We start from the raw sequence: 21,661 nt of genomic DNA, 5'->3' as shown, positions 1-21,661 counted from the left end.
AAAACGGTTGGAATCTTTTCATGATTTTCACAAGTGCCCGTTTTAACATATATGGTACATATTTTTCACCGTAGTTTATCAACTAGCAAAATACCACACAGTTGTGGCGCGCTGAACACAGGGGTAATTTCCGAATCGGGTAAAAAAGAGGCTCTTATTGGTTAGTACGGATAAATCGCAGGGACTTCACGATAAATGGGGGCTGGTAACTTTCGACTCTTTGGCCACCTTCCTATTTCCTTTTATACTACATCATCGACTAGCCAGTGAGATGCCGTCCCAAGTGAAGATATACCTTGTCTCATATGATGACGGCGTCTGTCTCATATAACGTAAGGTGAATGGTGAGGTTTGGATGTCAAGATCTAAAGATGTCAAGTTCTAAGATTAAGTGCCGCTTGATGAGTGGGTCGTGCCGAAACAACCCCCTGCTAACCTCAATGTTAGTTTTCTCGGTTTTTATCCGTGCTATCACCCCGCTTCTTTTGTTGGTCGTGCCACCCCGCCATATTGAATAATCTGTACGGAGTACGTCTACAAAAGCTAAAGAGCTTTAGATTAGAAAGAATACATCTAACCTATCAAGTGCTATCTCCTCGCTAGCCACGACAACGGAGCTCGTCAGCCCTATTTGTACGGAGTAGTTTCTCGATCGCTTTCTTTCCTGCATCTCGGTTGTCAATGCGGCTCTAGCTTCCCATGCGCAAACGACGAATGGAATAGTCATCGGCCACCCCGAAAAAAGCAAAGCGATGTGGTTGAATTCCCTGGTATTCTATACGATCAGGCGACCAATGACTTGTTGCTAGTGCCCCTTCCTGTACTTCATTCCTTCAGATACATATGAGCTTCACACTATTCGCATAGACTTTACTATCATTGCGCCCAATAGTCTCGACAGTAATATCCACAGTTGCGATCCCTGATCACCTGGCATTCATAAAAGAGCATATCCCTTCTCGCTTCAACCTCACTCCACCATTCATGAGCCCTAACAAATTCTTCACATTCGACTGCGTATATGCTAAAGCTATTTAGGGCATCCGTTTGGATCTCAGTGGGGGCTATCTAGCGCTTAATGTACGAATGCCATCAGTGTCCTCTAAGAGTACCCTTCCATTTCAAGCATACAGCTGGCTTATATCAAGGTTTTCTCAATCTTGCCTATCATTTTAATGGAATTTTGCACTAACTGGCTTGCACAGCGATTCTTCTCAATGTGCTAGGAGGGAGGAAAAAAACACGGTTTTTATCACGTGATATCTGACGAGGATGACCGGTATGCATAAGGATTGGACAAGGCACATTATTTCTCTCGCTTCAACTCATTGATCTTCACTGGTAATACGTTACATTATCGCTGTACTTTCGCTTGGCAGTTACATCACAACCCCCATATCCACTTACAATCCCTCCCACTTAGGGCCTCCAAAACATTTGTGTCTTATCCTCCACCAGGTCCTGAAATCAGCAATGGACTCTCCATCCAAAGCCTCATCCATATCTTCATAACCGACCGGTGAACAACCGTGAGTAATTATTCTTCTTAGTCCTTCAACATCATCTTTATTCCTCATTCTGTCCCCAAATTCCTCGGGTTCCTTTATCCAACCTCTCGACAAACCAAATTGTCTCCAAAGATACCAGGGCCATGTTGATTCTCGCACCTCTCTTTCCCATTTCACCGAAATTTCCCTCTTGTTAGCCAATTTGGTTCTTGTGTTCTCGGCTTCCGACGCGGACCAATTTACGCCTAAATCATCGCCGCTGGGATACTGTATTGTCCTGCGTACGGATTTGGTATTACCTTCCAGATCGGAAGTAGATTCCATGTATGCATCTTTGTATCCAGAGACTATTCCTGACGCTTCCCATACATGTCCAGATTTGGCATAGTCTTGCTCACACCCCCTCAGTGATTCATTAATCAAAACTTCCTGGTAGAGTGCCGAGATCCATTGTTCCGAGTAGATCCAATCTGCAAAACCCATTACAAAAGCTCTGTATGGATATTAGCGCTATCTTTGTGCTCAGATAGTGTACTCACCCTTCTGGTAATTTTTGCTTCGTCGTGTGGATCCATATTCCGGGAAGATCGATCCATGTTATTTCCGAATTCTCCATTATCTCAGGTAGAATGCAGATTCTGATACCTTGATCGGGATCGCAACGAATAAAGCAAGTACTGTGGGGAAGTAGCAATGGCTCAGGAGCAAGCGGTCTCGTGGGAACTAATGCATGCAATGGTCTGTTTGGGGTTGTTTCAACGGATGGACTGAACATACTGGAAACATTGGATGCCGTGGATGAGATGGTGGATGAGATGGCGGATTTTTGGGACTTCTCGTGAGCTATGAGTTTTTGAAGTGATTCACCATCGAGTACGGGAAAAGGATAACCTGCAGTTTCTACAGGCTCACGACGACCTCCTGGAGGTTTATCAAGATTCAAACATACGGAGACTGCGTCCCCGAATTCAATGGTAACGTGTTTTTTGGATGGGACTTGCTGCCGAGAAAATCCAGGCGAAGAGTCATTATTGGGCGTAACGTCAATGGACGTAAGTGGAGTAAAGTCCGGCACATAATCATTTGTGTCGACCGTATTCAGTTTTCTACAAGAGCTTCTAAAACCCTTCCTACTATCGCGTCCTCTTTTGCTTGTATTTTGCCTGATTGGAAGAGTACTTGAAAAAGATGGCGTAGTGGGGAAGGTAAATATAGAATTTCCCGGAGACGGTGGAGGAAGCTTGACAAAGTAAACTTGACCTCCCTGTGCGAGAAACTGTCCTAATACAACCTTTCCATAAGTTAGAATTGAATGCATAAAAATTAAGAATGTTCAACTTTAACATACGAGATAAAGCATGAGAAACTCAGGATTCCCAAGATAAGTTGCATATTTCGAAGCTGTAGTGGTGCTCCCCACGGTTTGTAGGCCGATCTCACGGCCTATTGAGTTTAGCTGCGAACGCAGCTCATGGCGTGATAATTCAAATAATGGGAAATTTGCATAATCTTTGGGCTGCAGGCCATGAGGGTCGAAGTAGCTGAAAAACTCTGGCGTATAGACAAGGTGACGCGGTGGGTAGGTGGCATTTGGCCCATTAGGGAAGTATAAATGCGGCTGCTGAGGATTCAATTCATTGGCTGTAATAGGCTGTTGGTAAAATGGACTCCGTTCACCCGTAGTTGCATGGTGCTGTGTATACTGAGAATGAGAATTCGCAGAGTAGTATTGTGCGTAGTAAGTAGCTGGTCCATTTCCGAAGGCTTTGTGATGATTTGAGGGACGCAAATTGTGTTGCCGCGAGCCTATCCCAGGTGAGTTGGAATATTCTTCTTGGGGTGGATTATCTCCAATGAATGGATTGCGAGTGGTTGGGCAATATGGAAGCATAGTAATGTATTTTTCAAGAATAAATAGGAAATATTTAGTATGCTGATAACGAGCATGAGTAAGCTCGTACAATAAGGCTGCTGATATGATGTTGATGAGATATATAGAAATCATGGATGAAACGGAAGCAATTTTGGCTGTTTTTTATCAAGGAGCTATGATTCCGACGAAATATTTTGGGCAGGAGGGAAGGAAAAAATATTGAGAGCTCAATAAGTTTTGAGGCAGTCACGAATACAGTTCGTGGCCTGTTATCATGATAGAAGCAGCGAACTTTCTGTGATTGACGAATATCATAAACATCCCATCGCTAGAAGTTGATAATGAATGAGAAATAGTGTCAATTTTAGAGCTTCCCTTCAATAATAAGAATCACGCTCACTTGACACGATGCAGCCAGAATCTGGACAGATAGAGTAAAGCGAGGCACTCGAAACGATCCCCGACATTGTTGTCTTTCCTTAAGAAATATACATGATCATGATCATTTCCATGTCCATATACCAAGATACCTCTAGCCTCACCCAGTTGAATCACATCGGCGATGTCCACGGAAAAGCACAATTTCAGGTATGAAACGTCCCGAAGGTCTATTGAACAGGCTTCATGTGAAAGAAAGAAAGTGCCTCAGAATCAGGTACTGTTGATCAAGACTTGTTTACCTACACGAGCCCACATTCTTTGATTTCTTGACACTTCCACTAAATCTGTAGTGAAGAAATCTTGTGTCGAAGCAAAGACCGATTGCCGCTTACAGAGGGATCCTCCCACATCCTTCGTTGCAACTCCTGTTATGTTGGAATCCTCGAGAAATTTGGTAGTAGTTAAAATTTACAATAACTTGAGCTACACTGTGCTCTATTCTTCCAATCGCCGGCGAAGTAAGGTTCGGCCTCATCCTAATCCGGATCAGTCTATTGGGAACACTAATCAGAGCAGATAGTTTTGGTATTCTTGAATGTCTAGCTCAAAACCATGAATAAATACACTAAGGTGTTATATAAATGACTTTAATGAAGCTATACTACAACATCTCACCACTCCCTTGGGATTCTTGATTTATGTGGTATGAGGTAAAGGGATATGGTCACGTGATTTAATTGAGGTTATTCTGTTCCCAACAATTTTAGTAATCTAATTTGTGCCCTCCTTTGGTAAGTAAGAGAAAAGACAAAAATTGTCTTTCACAATCCAACTCAAAACATGAGATAGACTCTAAACCCCTCTTCCCCTTCTTCAAAACGTTTGACCTGGCACCACTTACTCATCCTTACAATCACCACAGTTGGTGATTGTTCTCATGGGATTTTTACCAGTCATCTCGTTTGCTTTTTTCATTTTCGTATATGTAGTTGCCCATGTGTTACTCTATGGCCAAGCGGCAAGGATGAGTTCATCCATTCCATACAAAGTCTTCTTGCAAGTGCCACTGCATAGTTCTCGGTGTCAAATATCTATCAAGGAAGGGTAACGAATGAGCATCTTCAAAACCTCCTAATAAATATCAAATTGGACAAATGGTAATAATTTAAATGCAAGCTTACATCTACTCAGGAAAGTGGAAGCGGTGAAGCTACCCCGACTTTTTATTTGATTCACTCTTCGGTATATCATCGAACGAGATATTCTCCTTGCTGCCGTGTAACTCCATCTAATATGATTATCTTATAATGGTATGATCTCTTATACATGCATTCCCCGCCTTGAAAGGGAATGCTATGCGTCGTATAACTTTAGACCGAGATTTTTTGCGTCTAGGTCATATCGTGGTATAATCTTTGAGAACCATTCTCTTTTTATTCAAATCATCTGTATACTGAGCCTTCCCTTCTCATGGTTTCAGACTTCATATCCTACAATTATTCAAGGTGTAGTCTAATACACAGGATACACGGATTCCAAGGTGCGGACACCATAAAGAAACAGAATCAACATGAGACTGTGGAAGAGGAAAATTACCGTTGCTGATGATGTGGTGACATCTGCGGTACATCTGACATTACGACAATCACTTATACCCAATTTTCTAGGTGAGTTGTAATCCACCAGACACCATCGTGTTTGCTGAGACTAATTCATCCATCTGTGCAGTCACAATCCTTTTTTTCCTCTGGTAAATGAACGATTTCTGAATAAATGGCATGGCTTTTTGACTAATTAAATATAGGGGATTTGCCTACGGACTTCTGGATGTTTTAAATCCTCATTTCCAAACTTCCCTCAACATCACCGCTTCAAAAGCCTCCGGCCTATCAGCCGCCTACTTTGGTGCTTATGCGCTCTGCCCAACAACAATAAGTGGCTGGGTACTTCGAAGATGGGGATTTAGAGTCACATTCATGACTGGGCTCTGTGTCCTTGCGGTTGGTTGTCTTTTAATGTGGCCAAGCGGGGTGAAACATTCATTTGGCGGATACTGTGGTAGTATGTTCGTTGTTGGAGCCGGATTATCAACTCTCGAAACTGCAGCAGATCCTTTCCTCTCCATCTGCGGTCCTCCAAGATATTCAGAGATTCGTCTCAATCTCGCACAGGCTGTTCAAGCTGTGGGTTCTTTCGTCGCCCCCCTCCTAGCTTCTCGCGTTTTTTTCGCTAAGACAGTCGACAATGATCAAGGACTCAAGAACGTTCAATGGACTTACCTCGGTGTTGCTGGTTTTGTCGGCCTTCTGATCGTCTTGTTTTATTTGGCACCAATGCCAGAAATCACGGATGCTGATATGAGCACCCAAGAATTGGAAATTGCCGATTATGACCCTGGACCATTCAAAAGACAATTCAATCTCTTCCTTGCTGTTTGGAGTATGTTCTGTTATATTGGTGCACAAGGTAAGGATAATAACTTTTTCATGACCGACAAACATGGTGCTAACGCGAAAAGTTTCGGTTGCAAATTATTTTGTCAACTTCTGTGTAGAAGCAGGCAAAGATGCACCTACCAGCTGTATGTCTTTTCCTCCTAGTATTCTTCAAACACCCGCTAATCAGAAGTAGCCGACATATTCGCTGCAGCACAAGGTCTTTATGCTTTCAACCGTTTCGTAGCCGGTGGTCTCATGACTTTCAAAGTCTTCAAACCTCGCTATATCCTAGCAGCCTACCTCTTTCTATCCTGGCTCTTTGTTCTCTCTGCCTCTCAATCGCATGGTAATGGCAGCATTGCCTGTCTAGTTCTGGTCCTGTGTTTCGAGTCCGCCTGTTTTGCTACAACCTTCACCCTCGGCCTCCGTGGTCTCGGTCGACATACCAAACTCGGAGGATCACTCTTGGTAGCTGCAATTTCTGGAGGAGCAGTATTTCCACCTATGACGGGTGCTGTAGCCACGCATCTAACAAATTCTGGAAGCAAGAAACCATTCCATATGGCCATGTTAATTCCTATGATGGCATTTGTGTTGGCATACATTTATCCCGTATATGTGAACTTTATCGTTAAGGACAGAATGGATGAACGAAGATTGACCGCTGTGGGTATCGACCCTGTTAATGAAAAGGAATTCGCGTTGAAGCAAACTGAAAGTGCTGGTGCGCCTGCACTAGCTAAGGAGCTTGAGGCTGGTAATGGAAATGTGGAAACAGTGGAGCGGGTCTAATACGGCTTTTGGGGTCCCCAGATGTGAAATGCTGTTGTAGGTTTTTGATCTCGTTTAAAGTCGAAGTGGATTAGAGAAGTTTGGTCGGTGCTGATTACCTAAATCTCACATAATATATTCAGGTATTAAGTTAGTTGTCGGTTCACAATAATTCTGTAGTTCCAGAAAGATTTTTCTTTGTTATATTTTGTGATTTTACGTTGTGATCATCTTTAATGACAAATCGGCGAATTCTCCTTTTCATTTGTTTATGGTCTCCTTCTATTTTGCGTGTATTGATACAACTAGCCACAACCTGGACGTATCCGCGCCCTCTCATACAATCCCAAATATCAGAAAAGTCCACATTCGGCAAAATCAAACCCTTTCCCAACCCGTACAAAAGATAAAGCGAAGGTCAACGCCTCAACTTCTCGACTTCATTCCCGCATCCTCCCGAAAATACGAAACTTCCTCTTACGCCACTAGTCAGAGCTTATTCCAACTGTCATCATGTACCTCATAATCCAGTTTATTTTTCCCATTATCCCAAACTACTCCCTGAAGAGTCATGGTTGTAAGTTGGAGCTTCATTCGCAGCCTCTGGGAAACAAATCTCCTCATCGATATCAGGCTTTTCCATCTCTAACAATCTCAATTTCATGTCGCGACCCTCTAGCAGCGACAATCCCTTCATGTCTCGTGTCATTATTTTCCTCGACATAAAGTCGCTCTCCCCCTTTCAGAACCGGAAAGCTGGGTCCAAATTTCACGGATATAATATTTTCCTTCTTGTTTACTTTGTCCATCTGTATTCCCACGATAGCGCAAATACATATTAAGAGGATCTACCCAGATCCGATCCCAATTACGACCATCATTCATAATTGAGCTCTGCATTTGTATTCGTCTTTGGGTGTGTTAATCATGTTGGTGATGAGTTCCATGAGTTCCATTGGCACATGGGTGACGTTCGCGAGTGCAGGCATTTTTGTTATATTGTTGTAATGATTTTCTTGGTTGAGGATATTTTATGTTTCAAATGGTGTATAAGAAAATTTTCTTGTTCGATCGATATGAAGAAAGGTTTCTGGTTTTTACTTTGATGGAAGAAGGTGGAACTGCAAAGATGCCAGATTTATAGATATAGATCAGGAATTTTAACTTACTTCGCTTGGGTTTAGCTTCACAAAAGCTAGGCATTTAGTGTGTATAGAATTTGAACTGCTCCATTCTCATTTCAAATTAATAGTGTAGAAATAACTGGGAAAAGTATATTTTTGATAAAGTGACTGGTTTCAGAGAATAAAGGTGTGTTTGCGGTAAGTGCGAAGGCGAAAATTGCGACTAGGCGATCTACTATGCTATAAGCACTCTAAGAGTAGAAATCTCTGAATTTTAGTACTCACCGGAGGTTAAAAATTAATCTCCCCCAATACTCACAAACCATCCCCCTCCAATTGCTTTCCCAAAATCCCAAACCATCCCTCATATCCTTTTAACATCATCAATATGATTTTAATCCTTAACCACAGCTATAGCTACAGCAACCAAATCCTCACCACACGGCGCACACCTCATCTCACATATCATATAAGAACTTCCTCCCACATTCCCCAAGAAAAAGCGATATCGATAGCCATATATCTTTTACCTCTATCCATCCCTGCATCCATCCATTTATTCATCCATTCATAATATATAAGATCTTACAATTCTAAGATTCCAAGATTCCAAGAATAAATAACCTAGACTTAGTACTTACAAATTCAACATATCTAATGCATGCATGCACAAGAATAGATAGAGATTCGAATACACCGATAGTAGGTAATTCTTAAGTAAGGGGGAGATCGGTCGGTTGAGCGCAGAATGGTATGTCGGAGAATGGTGGGAGCGCGGGGATAACGTGGAGAGAGGCATAGGCGCGATGATGAGATTACTTTTATAGTGTTGGAGCAATGTTATGGGATGGTGATATATATATACATATACATACATATATATGTGTAACAAAGGGAAAATAAAATAATCCTACAATTGACACTTCAGTAAATAAATGATTATCAAGTTCGTGCATCATAAATGAGTCAGGCCTTGTTCAGTCTACAGAATAGGTAATCATGCCGATTTTTAGGGAACATCCAACCTAATCCAGAGGGATATAATACAGAATTGCTAGTATAATTTTCCCTGCCACATAAACAATACTATTGATTTCTTTTGGCAAAAGAGGGAATGATGAGAAACGGGAGGACATAAATGGATCATATACAGGTAGTATGGATATCGGCAAAAAAAAATATGTATTGTTGCCTTACTATTAATCCTGCAACTTCATCGATCAGAGGCATCGCTCTGAGTGAAACGACCAATTACACCGTATGTACTATTTCGTTATTCATCAGATATACATAAATTAAGTACAACGCCGGGGATGAATGACATGACATCCCTATATTCGATATATATTCTATTCATATTTTTGGAATACGCAAATATTGTGATTTAGTGCGCCTATTCTTTCCTCCCTTTCCTAAAGAATTTCGCGAAACTTTTCTTGGTTCGCAGTTGTGGCCTAGGAATAAAATCTTCGTGTGTGCTACCGATTTCAACCACACCCGGAATTGCTGATGGTGCCATTGGACCTAATGGTGGTAGCGGCTTTTCTCTAAGCTTTGAATCCGCCAAAGAAATTCTGGTTATCCGACTATTAGAACTTGTTGTTCGTAAGTTATTTATATCGTTCTTTCTCACCATATCTGGATGACGGGATTGAATTCTATACAAAGAAACTTTTGTACCCTCTGGAATTGGGGGAGGTCTCCGTGATGGAATGAATCCATTAGGACCAAGTCTGTTTGGTGTAATTTTACTTTGTTGCGAAACTGGCGATTGTGTTGGGAGAGAGGAATTGCGCCGAGGAAACGGGGTGGGTGTGTTTATGGGAGTTTGCAAATAGTCAGTCTCCACATGATCCATCATCGTGTTGAAGGCGGAGAGAGGTGTTTTGGTACTGTACTCAGTACCGCGTTTGCGAGGATTTTGAAAAGTTATCTGTGATGGTGCAGTTCTTGGTCTATGTTGTCCCATACAATAGTTGACTTGTCGTCGGAGATCCATGTTTTGCTCCTCTAACCTCTTGGCAGCTTTTTCCGCGGCAATAGCACGCTCGAGAAGTCGCTTATTCTCGACCTCAAAGTCATTGATGGCATCAATGGCAGTGATTGCATGTAACTGGGGTTATAAGTGAGTATTGGTAATGCGATATTTTGTAGGAGGGTCTTACAGAAAGTGTAGGACTGATTGGATATTTTGAATCCATACTAGGATTCTGGGGTTGAACGGCCCCGGGAGAAGTATCTTCTAATTCGGCAATAAATGATGATATGGCTGAATTTTGGGAACGACTTGTGGCTGCCCAAGGTAATTCGAAAACTGAATCGACTGCGGACACAGGTGTTAATCTGTCGGGCGAAAAATGCTTTAGTTGTTGTCGACCCGATGTATACTTCCAAGTACTTTGTGGAGGAACTAGTAGACTCAACGTGGGAGCCACGCTATTTGCATTCTGATGACGTTGGCCACGAGGTGAGCGAAGGTTGTCTTGAGAAATGGCCGGCTTTATTAATTTTTGTTTGTAGTTGTAACTTTGTTCGGGCCTTTCTTTTGGCTGCATTTGAGAGACAACATGAGGCATGACTACACAATTGCTCAGGTGATTCAACCAAGGGGAATGCTGGCCCCAGAAAAAGTGGTAAACCTCGATAACAAAAGTCAAAACGAGCTTAGCAGTGGAGTTTCCTGTACAAATAACTAATCCCAAGATCCCTATGTAATGTACGCGGGTTATTTGTTGAGGACTTTGTTGCCATGCGATGTTGTATTGGAACGACAGTGATCCCCCAGAATTGAAAAGCGGCCTAGGAAGAATTGGATTGAAATTAAGGCAGGCTTAGATCTAAGGGATGAGGCTGGGACATAATCGAATAAATATGAGAATAACGAAGGAATGGACCCCATCTCACATGGTATAATCTGACTCGAGTTTGAAGCCTTGATCAGTCAATCCAAGCGTGCGAGTATGCGGCAATGTTGCTGCGGCCCATGGTGTCTCGATGATAAGAATCATTCTGAACCATTCGATTGAATGCAGTAACCTCAAACGAATGAAGTAGCGTCCATTTGAATTATGCAGACTAATCATAAAACACATAAAACCCTCGTAACCGCCTGGGGGCGGTCGCTTATCTTCATATCGCTACAACCACCCAACCACGAAAGACACGTTTACGGCGAAGGGAGAAGACTCGGAAGTAAAGCAAGATAAAGTACTACTAGAGTAAAGACAAGAACATGATTGGGAAAAGAAAGCAATGATTGAAGAGGTTCAGTAAGGGATTTGAGATACGGAGAGATATGAAACCAGATAGTCGATTTCGAGATGAGTTTCAGGTGCTGCAATGTACCCCAAACTACATGAAAAGTAAGACTTACATGCCTTGTATATGTCTGAAGAATCAGCAGTAGAAAATATAGAAAGTAAAGACAAATGGGAACAAAGATGAATGTATCTTGGGTTGAAAATAGATCAGGATGACCATGAAAGTAAGGGAGTTGAATGATGGTGTCCACATGATCCTATTGATACATAGGATGCATTTGATTTCCTTGAATTGTACATCATTCGTATTGTTGAAGAATGGCAGCAAAGAAACACAGTACAGCAAAAACAATCACATCGCATCACATCACATCACAGCACAGCATGATGTGAGCGATATAAAATGGGATTGTGGGATATGGGGAAATATAAAGGAGAATCATCTCAAGAGTCTTAATGATTACATAATATGAGCAAAGAATGAAGCTAGTTTGAATTAGGTAAGATGACTGATTGAACTTCAGCTCCAGCTGTTCATCTAAAAAAAAAAGATTACGGTGACCGAACTGAAGTCTTCGGAGTACGAGTAGATGATGCTTCTATAACTATATTTGTGTCAAATTACATCCATTTCTTAAGTCTACCTACCTCACCTCTTTTACGATTAAATTACTCACTTCATTACACAATATGGATCAGCCCGAGACTTCTAATCAGCAGAAGGATTATTCTTCCCGGAAATATTCTAGGTCACCTTCAATAGATTCGGAAGAAGAGAGAAGGCGGAGGAGGCGCAGGAGAGAGCGAGAGGCTGACCGTGGATCAATTCGTTCCGACCGGCGTGATGATCGTCCTAGAGGTACAAGAGATACAAGAGATAGATACGAAGATAAAGGAAGCCATCGCAGAAGATCGCGCAGTCCAATTGATTCAGATTCTCGTCGACGGAGGAATGATCGAGATTCACATCGCAGGAGAAGAGATAGGTCGCGAGATCGAAGACAGATCAAGGATGACGATAATGCCAATTCGGACGAAGCAGCGACAAAATCCGCCGTGAGTCGAAAGCAAAATGGTCCGCTGCCATCTCAGGCTGCATCATTTCAATCGAAAAGAGATCCTTCATCAATGGCTCTTGTACCTGCCGGGGACGAACCGGTAAAAGAGAAAGAGAGACCCAATTTGGGACAAACGGGGGTCTTGGCAGCAGCCTCAAATACAATTACACAAGCAGATGGAAACGCTATAGTGCTAAAGTATCACGAACCGCCCGAAGCATGCAAACCACCCGCTAGAGATGATTGGAAGCTTTTTGTGTTCAAAGGTGCCGACATTATTGAAACGATTGATTTGAGCACAAGAAGTTGCTGGCTTATCGGTCGTGAGCTTGCAGTGGTGGATCTAGCCGCGGAGCATCCAAGTATCAGCAAACAGCACGCTGTCATACAATTCAAAGCGACGGAAAAGATGAACGAATTTGGAGATAAAATTCGAAAAGTGAAGCCCTACTTGATCGACTTGGATTCCGCAAATGGCACCATGATGAACAAAGATCCGGTGGACAAGAGTCGATATATTGAGTTAATGGATAAGGACATGATACAGTTTGGTCACAGTACAAGAGAATATGTGCTAATGTTGGCACCGAGAACTTAGTTCGCAAAGTATAGTAGGAAGGTGTTGATCATTATGATAGCATACTTTCGGAAGCTCATTCAAACTTTTGCTATGGTATACGAATTGTACGACGTCAGAGAAGCATAAGTCAGCTGCAAGCCATCACAGGCATTTCAGATGAAAGTGGATCCTGAAGATCGCCATAGAAAAAAGGAAATGCACGCGTTAAGGACTCAAATCTCTCCCAACACAAATTAGTCTCACTGTCTCACTTATTTGCCGCCAGTACGAATTATTCAAAGTCAAGCTCAGCGGGGTATTTCGCCGAGAATCCAAAATAGAGTTCAGAAGCTTCGATGTTTAGGGCAATCAATCAAGAAATGCCGGTGCTAACACAGACTTACCGAAAGTTTGAGCCTCATACTCTGTACTTTGTACACTTTTGACGCATAGCATAGGGCAGAGTGGGATAGCAAATCTCTATGACTCGACGCGGGTCACACGCTCTAGGGCCTATAGGAGTAATTCTATCCGCCTCCTTCATGACGCAAGTAAACTTCCGTGGTTCAGTTCTTTCTCATGCATTGACCCTATCTCTATTCTTCGGGGATGATTATTTGATACTCCTCGCATGCGTCTTGATGGCTTCGGGGCTCCAAATCGTGTGGTGGATTTCGTATATTTTTCGCCATATTTTAGAACTTCCAGAAGAACCCTGCTCAAGCTTACTCAGCTTACTACATATAATTGACTCGGTGTGAAACACATTTATAACAGATATAGCAGATATAGCAGATATAGCAGATATCCAAGTAATGTTCCAACAAAAGTGGTGACTTGACTCTCTATGACGGTATTAATGCATTCCCAATATCGCTACAAATCCCGATATCCGAATATACCCAATATTTGATGGCCTCTTTTCCTGGTCTTACGGCGCTACGATGACGGATAATTCGGATAATTCATGTGACAGACAGTTTAGTCGACCACTAAGGCGCCCTCTATTTAGTTTAGTAGTTATCCACTTGGAACACGGGAATCCAGAATCCATAAATATAACAGTGGTTATTGCGTCGAAGTTCTTCCGTCGGTAAGCGTGAGTACGAGATATTTATATAGAGTTGTGTGAATCATATAAAAGATACTTAATACGGTTTATGTTTATGTTTATGTTTATGTTTATGAATTGATATGGTGAGGTGAGGTGACTGTGTTGAGGAAATTCAGAAATTATAAGTTCCCCCTGATGCAAGTATGTACGGCGCCATCCGTATGACCAGGATTCACAGTACCCACCCTAATAGCTCCTACAAGCGTCAATCCTGCACACAAGTTCGCCATTTTTAGAGTTAGAGTTGTGAGACGCTTAGACTTTGGGGATAGTCAGGATATATTATTGGGTGACATATACTGTTGAGGTTTAGTGCTATGCGGAGGTGAGGACCCTAAAATGTGCTAAGCCTTCTTGTCTTCACACCCAAAAGCTTCGATTTGATAGCATAGCCATGGCCCTATTGATAAACTCAAAGCCTACAAACTACCCTACGTATGGATTACCAGCTCTTCACATCCCATCCTTAAAGAATACCTAGTTGCCTATTCTATCGGCCTACCCTACTTTACCTAGTTATTACTTAGTCCCTTATGTATCCCATGTCGCCAGCTGACCTGGATTCTTTTCGAAATGTTTTCACATCTCAACTCACCATTTCCAAACACGTCCCCTCATTCAAACGGCCAAAAACGACAAAAGGCATATATCTATTACGATATCGCATCCTGCAAATCTGTCCGTCCATGTCTTAAACTCAATAAACTGTTCTTGTGGCGTCTCATACACTTTCATCCCCCCGTGTGACTAACTCCCTTGGCGCGTGCCACAACCTTCACGAGTACATTAATATACACCGAAAACTTATATGCCCTGAGTACGTCAATTCAGTCAGGCAGACGTTTTCCATACTTTGCGCCTGCAAGCTTACTTTCGCGCAAAGTTCATGACACTTTACGTTGCCAACTTGTGTAAATCCATCTTTCATTCGTCTATATAAGTCTTCCTCTCTTTCATGCTTATATACGCAACGATTGAACTCGAGCTTCATCGCGGACCCACGAAGTTCTCGACATGGTAAGTGCACTTGTCCTTTCCCCAGATTTAAACATTCTCTCCGTCTGCAAGGGACCAGCAGAGATCCGAGAGCTTATCGGCTAATTTCATTTCATCATTGAACAGGATGGATCCGCTATAAACCCCAATGAAATCAATCGCTACGAAGTCACAGAAGTCTATGCCCATCCTGAAGCTGAAGCAGATATTGTACTGGTTCATGGTTTGAACGGTCACCCCCAACATACGTGGACTGCGAAGAATGGCATATTCTGGCCCACTGCTCTCCTGCCAGTTACCTTCAGTTCAAAAGATCCGACCAAATCTGCCAAGGTCCGAATACTCGTATATGGATACAATGCGGATGTTGTAGCTTTTGGAGAGAAATCGGCTTCTCATGACCGAATTCATGAACACGCACAGAGTTTGGTTTCGAGCTTGGCCCTAGAGAGAAAAAGTGAAGAGGCCGATGAAAACCCAATTATTTGGGTCGCACATAGTTTGGGTGGTATCTTGGTAAAACGAGTAAGTAACACCACTATACCCCGCAATATACCACCAAAGCTAATGGACCTCTCATAGGCATTAGAAATTTCCCACGACTATCAAGGCAAGAGCAATAACGAAATTCGTTCCATCGCCGTCTCAACTTTTGGAATCATATTTCTGGGTACTCCACATACGGGTGCTGATCCGGCAAAATGGGGTTTGATATTTCAGGGAATGGTATCAGCTTTGATGCCAAAGAAGGCTTTGGACTCGGAATCAATCCTCATCCAAACTTTAACGACAAACAATGAGACACTTGCGAATATCAACCTCCACTTTCTCGACATTTATCAACGCTTCAAGATTTGCATGGCTCATGAGAGTTTAAAGACGGACTTCAAAGGAACAAAAGCTTTCGTCGTTGATCAAACTTCTGCCAGCCCTCTACTTCCAGATGTCTCTTACTTTGGTATCGAGGCTACACATAGCGGCATATGCAAATATGAAAGCAAAAGAGCACCAGGCTACATGAATGTTTCCACGAAACTCAAGACATGGGCCTTGGAGGCTTCTCCAGTAGTTCGCGCTCGTTGGAGGGAGGAAAAGAAGAAGCGAATTGAGGAAAGAGAAGCGCAAATCAGAGAACTCAGAGGTCAATTCGAAGATGTACGCTCTCTCTGATCCTTCGCGCCGGAACTTTTTTACTAACCTAGTCGTAGCCCAATTCAGCACCGGAAATTCCACAACAACCCAAGGGTACGTACCAAGGTGCTTCGTCGGCTCATCATCAGCCTAGTCTGATGGAGCCGACTCACGCAAGGCCTATGTTTGATTATGAGGTTTCGGAAGTTGAGGGAGATACTGAGATGGTGTATCGTTAAAATTGATCTCCAAATTTCTTTGTTATCTGGACCTCGGGTGTTGGGGTTGATTTTTTTTTTTCCTTGGTCATTTGGAGCTTTGCGTTTGCTTTACAAATTGTTGGAGGAAGCTGATTTGTTTGGTTCCGTAGATTTATCGAATTCAGTTCAAACCGTTGTAACCTTTGAGCCCGATGTTACAGACGATAGTGCAGAATATTTCATCAAGCCACCTGGCTTTCGTCCCAATTCAATCTTTGTGGGTCGAGAGCAAAAGTTGATTGAGATGCATAAGATGCTTTTTGATGAAACTAGACGATCTCAAGGTTCATCTGCAGTTTTGATTCAAAGTATGCCTGGCTGTGGTAAGACTCATTTGGCTCGACAATACGTGTTTGAACACAAGCACGAATTCCCTGGTGGAGTATTCTGGATTCGAGCAAAAACCGAACAGGAAATCACTGCTGGCTTTTGGCAAATCGCGAAGAAAGCAGCGTTAAAACCTTCCATGGTTAATGAAGATCCAAAGGTTCTCGACAATCCCGATCAATTTATTAAATTAGTCAAAAAGTGGCTGAATCATAGACATCATTGGTTATTGATACTCGACGGTATTCACTTTGACGACACCCTGCGAAGATTCATTCCTGACAGCACCGACACTAGTATCATCTATACTTCAACAGAGAAGTCAGTCATTGGTGATCACCATTTCATGAACCCACAGATTTTGAAGTTATCACCACTGTCTGCGAGAGAAGCACAACATCTTTTGTTACGTGAACTCGACAAGAAGGAACCATTCCTTCAAGATGATCTCAAACATTCGATGGAATTGGTCCAGGCAATGCAATTCTTACCTGTGGTCATTCATGTTGTTGCTCAACGATTGAAAGCTACGGATGAGCCACTTGCCAGATATGCTAGGTCTTATGCATCGGGGCCAAAAGGATTAAGAGAGCTCCAAGCTTTTACCTCTGTGGTTGAGCAATTGGAGAAGCTTGGGGCTTATGAGACTCTCAACTTGATACATATTTTGTGCTTTTTCAGTCAACATGTTCCGGTTGAGATGATTGCATTAGGTAAATATCAAATCGTCATCTGTCCCTCAAGTATGTACGTACTAACATGATTAATAGGTTTAGATGCACTCGATGTTCCAATTAGGGCCAGCGAGCCTATTACAGGAAGATCTCTGAACAATACATTCAAAGTATTGAACAAGTTCGCTTTGATAGACCGAACCGAACGCGAAGAGCCTCTTAGTTCATCCCAAACATCAAAGGGGAGTAGAGATTTGTTACCGGATGATATCGATGTTATCACGTTGCATAGTGTCGTTCAAGGATTTTTTGTGGATACCTTACATGCGAAAGGAAAATTACCCATGTGGCTTGACCGAGCTATTGGAGTTTTTTGTCATTCATTTGAACAAGCCAATGATCGAATTACACAGAAAACACACACAGGACTTGTTGAAGATTATAGACTTTATGAGATTCACGGCATCAAGCTTCAGCAACATCTCGAAAGACACAAGAAGGAATACATCAAACGACACAAGAAAGAAATGCTGGATCCTGAAGCTACACATATCATTCTGGAAGATGTTTTGAGTACTATTCGAAGCGAAATCCAACGACGAACTCCGGAGTCTTCACACTTTATTGCTGGTGGCCGACCTGAAGCATCTCAAACTTCGATCTTTGATCGTACTAGCAGCTCTTCTGATACTGGCGCAGATCCAGAAACACCCGCGGATAAGTTCATTGAAGGTACTCCTTGGGCTCTTGGGCCCCATACTGAATCTCCTCAGCGTCTGGTTCATAATCCGGATTTCCTCCGACAAGTTGAGAACATAAAGCATATGCGATTTCCTCCTCAGCTTCCCAAGGAAGATACTGGATATGATAGTGATCGGGAAGGTTCTAATATGACACTTCAACCATTAAAGCCTACGATTTCTCAAGCTAATTCACCTGAAACTCCTGGAGGTCCATGGGAATTGGTCAAGCCTCGACGTCCAAGGGTCACACAACCAAAACTTGATCTTCATCGAACTATTAGAGCTCAGGAATCAAGAAAATTTCGAAGCCGTGCTAGTTCTTTCCGTTCTTTAACTCCAAGTTATACAGATCCACGTGTGAGCAGTGTTACTGCACATGGTGAATTACAACAACCTGATAATCGACCACAATCTCGTAGTAGATTATCTGGTCAATCCAATGCCAGAGTAGCACTTGCACATATTAGCAAAAACAGTCCACCACCAACTCGAGGAGGTGGTCCAATTCAGGATCGAGGAACATCTGGTGATAAATTAACAGAGTCCAATCTCATCACAGCCACTCCGACTTACGCTTCGGCTGTTGCTGGTTCAACGAGAGATACAGCCTCTCGACATGGTACGGAGGAAAATTTTAGTGATACAACTTCAAACCTTGGATTTCCTGAGCCAGCAACAGCCACTGCTGCTCTAAAACGTATTCCGCATGAAGTGGAAGTTCCATCGCCACAGCCACGCACGCCTTATACTCCCATGCCACCATATCCTCGTACACCGGATTTATACTATCAGCAACCTTATCCTGCTTCTGATAATGATTTGTATAATATGCCGAATGTCAATGGCAATCATAATAACCTTCAACCAATACCGGATCCTTTCAACAATATTTATCCGATCATGACAGGTCCGGTCCCGATTACAAGATCTACTGTACCTTACGCATCATTGTCACCACCACTAAAACGAGATCTTCCTCATGATTATCAAAGCTGGGACTCACAATCTTATCCAAGCTCTTTGAATGGCTCGCTACATATCCCGACTTCTCATCAAGCCAACCTCCAAAACCCTAATCAGCTCAATCTTCCCACTCACTTCCAATCAATTTCCTCACCTAATCTTCTCCCTTCTCAATATCGTCCTAACTCCTCAACTTATTACCCAGGACACCCCGAATTCTCTCACTCTGACACCATCGGCTCAACAACCCCACGTACCACACCCCAAGAATCACTATACACATCTCAACCCCTCTCCCGAGACCCATCAGGCCAATCAACCCACTCAACAAGATCTCTTCATCCCGCTTCAGCTCGTCCCCGCTCAACATCTACCTCAGCATCTCTTCCTCGACGAACTTCACTTGCAGACACAGAACCTATTCCTCAACTACCTTTTTCCTCAAGAATAGGAAATACATTGCCAATGTCTCCGCAGAGAAGTTATCAGCTTTATTCTCCTTCGGGGTATCATCTAAATCTTAGTCCGCAGGATCGAGAGAGAGGTATGGTGAGGAAGAGTCCGAGATTGGCTTTTGCGAGGGCGGTGGTTAGGGATGATCCTAATAGGGTTCTATTTGAGGGTGATGAGAGAGAGATGGAAATTCAGAGACAGGCACAGGTACAGGCACAAGCACAGGCACAATATATTTCTTCGCAAGCGAGGGTACCTAGGACCTTTAATCCTTTAGCTGAGAATTTTAGCCCGAGAATGACAAATGGGGAAGTTCAAATGGTATATCAAGGTCAAGCTGAGGATAGAAGAGGAATGACACGAGATCTAAGTTTTATCTATCCGAGTCCAGATCTAGGAAGTGGAGAAGGCGGATTTCACAATAATAATCGAAATGCAGATCTAGAAGCCCCAGAAATGAAAAGAGGTGGGAAGTAATGGTAGTGGAGGGATTAGTAGTTGCAGGGGGGAGAGTAGTAGAATTTGGAGATGTGGATCGTTGTATCAGCGTGGGTAGTGATAAGAGATAAGGTGTTGAAGGAGCAATTTGATTGAGTTTGGGGAGACGGGGTTGGGGATTCATACGGGAAAGTGGAGGGGAATTTGGGGGGATGGAGGAGATTGTTGGGGGGGGTGTCGAGGTCCAGGAGGCAGGGGTTGGGGTTGGTGAGGGGAGAGGTGGATAGGGATGCGGATGCGGATGGGAGGGGTTGGTATGGGGTTGGTTTGAGGAGGAGTAGGAGTCGGTAGTTGTGTGGTGTGGTGTGGTGGTTCTATGATGGGATGGGATGGAGTTATATACCTACCTTTATTGTTATATTACATGGTTGGTAGGAGTTTTTGGCGTGATAGATATATATATACATCTATATATCTATATATATATCCATAGAGAAAGGAAGGAAGAGAGATGTCAGGTGGCAGGTGGCAGGTAGCCTCAAGTTCAGAAATCAGATATTATCAGCAAGGACTGAAAGGACTGAAAGAGTCGAAAGAACGGTATTGATGAATTATTACATCAGAAGATGAATTGGATTGCGGGCGGGGTAGGATATATTTTATTTTATTGTATAATTAGTGTATAGTGTATAGTGTATAGTGTATAGGAAGTGTATTTATAGAAATGGGATAGTACCCGGAATTTTATATTCCTTGGTTTGTGGAAAGAGAGAAATAGAAATGTAAAAAGTTTATTTTGTTATTTTGTTGTTGTTATTATTATTATTATTATTATTATTATTATTCTTCTTCTTCTTCTTCTTCTTCTTCTTCTTCTTCTTCTTCTTCTTCTTCTTCTTCTTCTTCTTCTTCTTCTTCTTCTTCTTCTTCTTCTTCTTCTTCTTCTTCTTCTTCTTCTTCTTCTTCTTCTTCTTCTTATTATTATTATTATTATTATTATTATTATTATGGTTATTGCGTTTGTGAGATTTGAGATTCTTATTTCTTTTTGGTGATGGGGATGGGGATGTAGATGTAAATTTATAAAATTGATTAATTATGAACTCGCTAAACGGGAAAGATAAAGCTCTCGATAATTTGTTATTTCTGAGAAGAGAGAAATAGATACTAGAGGAATACTATGGGGATGCTACGGGAATATTAAATACTTATATAGGTACTTAGGTGCTAGGTAGGTAGGTAGGTATAGATACATATGGTTATATGTATATTTATTTGATATAAATGAATATCCCATTATTAAGATGAAGATTGATGGGGATGTGATGGGATGGGTGTGAATATGAGTGTGAGTGATGATGCTAGGTTGCGGGTGATATGGTGGAGAGAGATGGAGGAATGTGTTTGAGGGGGGTGTTTGAGGATGGATATCTTTTTCGGGGGGAAGGGGTTGGTTGGGATAGAATGGGATGGTATGGGATAGGATAAGAGATTCGAAGAAGAATTGGAAGGTAATCAATGGGTGTGTACTTGTAATTTTGGTTGTGGTTGTGAAGATGGGTTTACATTATGACGATAAGAATGATCGTT

General features: G+C 42.4%; 12 protein-coding genes across 12 annotated transcripts; 3 read left to right on the top strand and 9 right to left on the bottom strand.

The window, feature by feature from the left end:
* Positions 1 to 1,403: 1,403 nt before the first annotated feature.
* Positions 1,404 to 2,868, bottom strand: SS1G_11751 (predicted protein; the record flags this gene model as incomplete). Its single annotated transcript, XM_001586672.1, has 3 exons — positions 1,404 to 2,001; positions 2,048 to 2,784; positions 2,857 to 2,868. 3 exons carry the CDS (start codon positions 2,866 to 2,868, stop codon positions 1,404 to 1,406), a joined length of 1,347 nt encoding a protein of 448 aa, XP_001586722.1.
* Positions 2,869 to 4,032: 1,164 nt separating this feature from the next.
* On the bottom strand, positions 4,033 to 4,737 carry SS1G_11750 (predicted protein; the record flags this gene model as incomplete). Its single annotated transcript, XM_001586671.1, has 3 exons — positions 4,033 to 4,173; positions 4,235 to 4,298; positions 4,664 to 4,737. The coding sequence occupies 3 exons, from the start codon at positions 4,735 to 4,737 to the stop codon at positions 4,033 to 4,035; spliced, it is 279 nt and encodes a 92-aa protein (XP_001586721.1).
* A 595-nt stretch (positions 4,738 to 5,332) lies between these two features.
* On the top strand, positions 5,333 to 6,992 carry SS1G_11749 (hypothetical protein; the record flags this gene model as incomplete). Its single annotated transcript, XM_001586670.1, has 5 exons — positions 5,333 to 5,429; positions 5,491 to 5,512; positions 5,567 to 6,228; positions 6,281 to 6,343; positions 6,394 to 6,992. 5 exons carry the CDS (start codon positions 5,333 to 5,335, stop codon positions 6,990 to 6,992), a joined length of 1,443 nt encoding a protein of 480 aa, XP_001586720.1.
* Positions 6,993 to 7,515: 523 nt separating this feature from the next.
* SS1G_11748 (predicted protein) lies at positions 7,516 to 7,680 on the bottom strand (the record flags this gene model as incomplete). The annotated part of the gene is made up of 1 exon (XM_001586669.1): positions 7,516 to 7,680. One exon carries the CDS (start codon positions 7,678 to 7,680, stop codon positions 7,516 to 7,518), a length of 165 nt encoding a protein of 54 aa, XP_001586719.1.
* Positions 7,681 to 7,852: 172 nt separating this feature from the next.
* Positions 7,853 to 8,174, bottom strand: SS1G_11747 (predicted protein; the record flags this gene model as incomplete). Its single annotated transcript, XM_001586668.1, has 2 exons — positions 7,853 to 7,986; positions 8,141 to 8,174. The coding sequence occupies 2 exons, from the start codon at positions 8,172 to 8,174 to the stop codon at positions 7,853 to 7,855; spliced, it is 168 nt and encodes a 55-aa protein (XP_001586718.1).
* Positions 8,175 to 9,642: 1,468 nt separating this feature from the next.
* SS1G_11746 (predicted protein) lies at positions 9,643 to 10,671 on the bottom strand (the record flags this gene model as incomplete). Its single annotated transcript, XM_001586667.1, has 3 exons — positions 9,643 to 9,681; positions 9,729 to 10,208; positions 10,261 to 10,671. The coding sequence occupies 3 exons, from the start codon at positions 10,669 to 10,671 to the stop codon at positions 9,643 to 9,645; spliced, it is 930 nt and encodes a 309-aa protein (XP_001586717.1).
* Positions 10,672 to 10,995: 324 nt separating this feature from the next.
* Positions 10,996 to 11,103, bottom strand: SS1G_11745 (predicted protein; the record flags this gene model as incomplete). The annotated part of the gene is made up of 1 exon (XM_001586666.1): positions 10,996 to 11,103. One exon carries the CDS (start codon positions 11,101 to 11,103, stop codon positions 10,996 to 10,998), a length of 108 nt encoding a protein of 35 aa, XP_001586716.1.
* A 1,380-nt stretch (positions 11,104 to 12,483) lies between these two features.
* Positions 12,484 to 13,011, top strand: SS1G_11744 (hypothetical protein; the record flags this gene model as incomplete). Its single annotated transcript, XM_001586665.1, has 1 exon — positions 12,484 to 13,011. The coding sequence occupies one exon, from the start codon at positions 12,484 to 12,486 to the stop codon at positions 13,009 to 13,011; it is 528 nt and encodes a 175-aa protein (XP_001586715.1).
* Positions 13,012 to 13,568: 557 nt separating this feature from the next.
* Positions 13,569 to 13,664, bottom strand: SS1G_11743 (predicted protein; the record flags this gene model as incomplete). Its single annotated transcript, XM_001586664.1, has 1 exon — positions 13,569 to 13,664. The coding sequence occupies one exon, from the start codon at positions 13,662 to 13,664 to the stop codon at positions 13,569 to 13,571; it is 96 nt and encodes a 31-aa protein (XP_001586714.1).
* Positions 13,665 to 14,205: 541 nt separating this feature from the next.
* On the bottom strand, positions 14,206 to 14,316 carry SS1G_11742 (predicted protein; the record flags this gene model as incomplete). The annotated part of the gene is made up of 1 exon (XM_001586663.1): positions 14,206 to 14,316. The coding sequence occupies one exon, from the start codon at positions 14,314 to 14,316 to the stop codon at positions 14,206 to 14,208; it is 111 nt and encodes a 36-aa protein (XP_001586713.1).
* A 784-nt stretch (positions 14,317 to 15,100) lies between these two features.
* SS1G_11741 (hypothetical protein) lies at positions 15,101 to 20,110 on the top strand (the record flags this gene model as incomplete). Its single annotated transcript, XM_001586662.1, has 6 exons — positions 15,101 to 15,103; positions 15,209 to 15,607; positions 15,665 to 16,237; positions 16,291 to 16,327; positions 16,584 to 17,513; positions 17,571 to 20,110. 6 exons carry the CDS (start codon positions 15,101 to 15,103, stop codon positions 20,108 to 20,110), a joined length of 4,482 nt encoding a protein of 1,493 aa, XP_001586712.1.
* Positions 20,111 to 20,862: 752 nt separating this feature from the next.
* SS1G_11740 (predicted protein) lies at positions 20,863 to 21,326 on the bottom strand (the record flags this gene model as incomplete). Its single annotated transcript, XM_001586661.1, has 2 exons — positions 20,863 to 21,178; positions 21,292 to 21,326. The coding sequence occupies 2 exons, from the start codon at positions 21,324 to 21,326 to the stop codon at positions 20,863 to 20,865; spliced, it is 351 nt and encodes a 116-aa protein (XP_001586711.1).
* Positions 21,327 to 21,661: the final 335 nt, after the last annotated feature.

Source organism: Sclerotinia sclerotiorum, genomic scaffold (assembly GCF_000146945.2).
Source record: "Sclerotinia sclerotiorum 1980 UF-70 scaffold_20 genomic scaffold, whole genome shotgun sequence".
Taxonomy (NCBI): domain Eukaryota; kingdom Fungi; phylum Ascomycota; class Leotiomycetes; order Helotiales; family Sclerotiniaceae; genus Sclerotinia; species Sclerotinia sclerotiorum.
The sequence above is the reverse complement of the archived record's forward strand: the minus strand, read 5'-3'. Positions and strand labels throughout refer to the sequence as shown.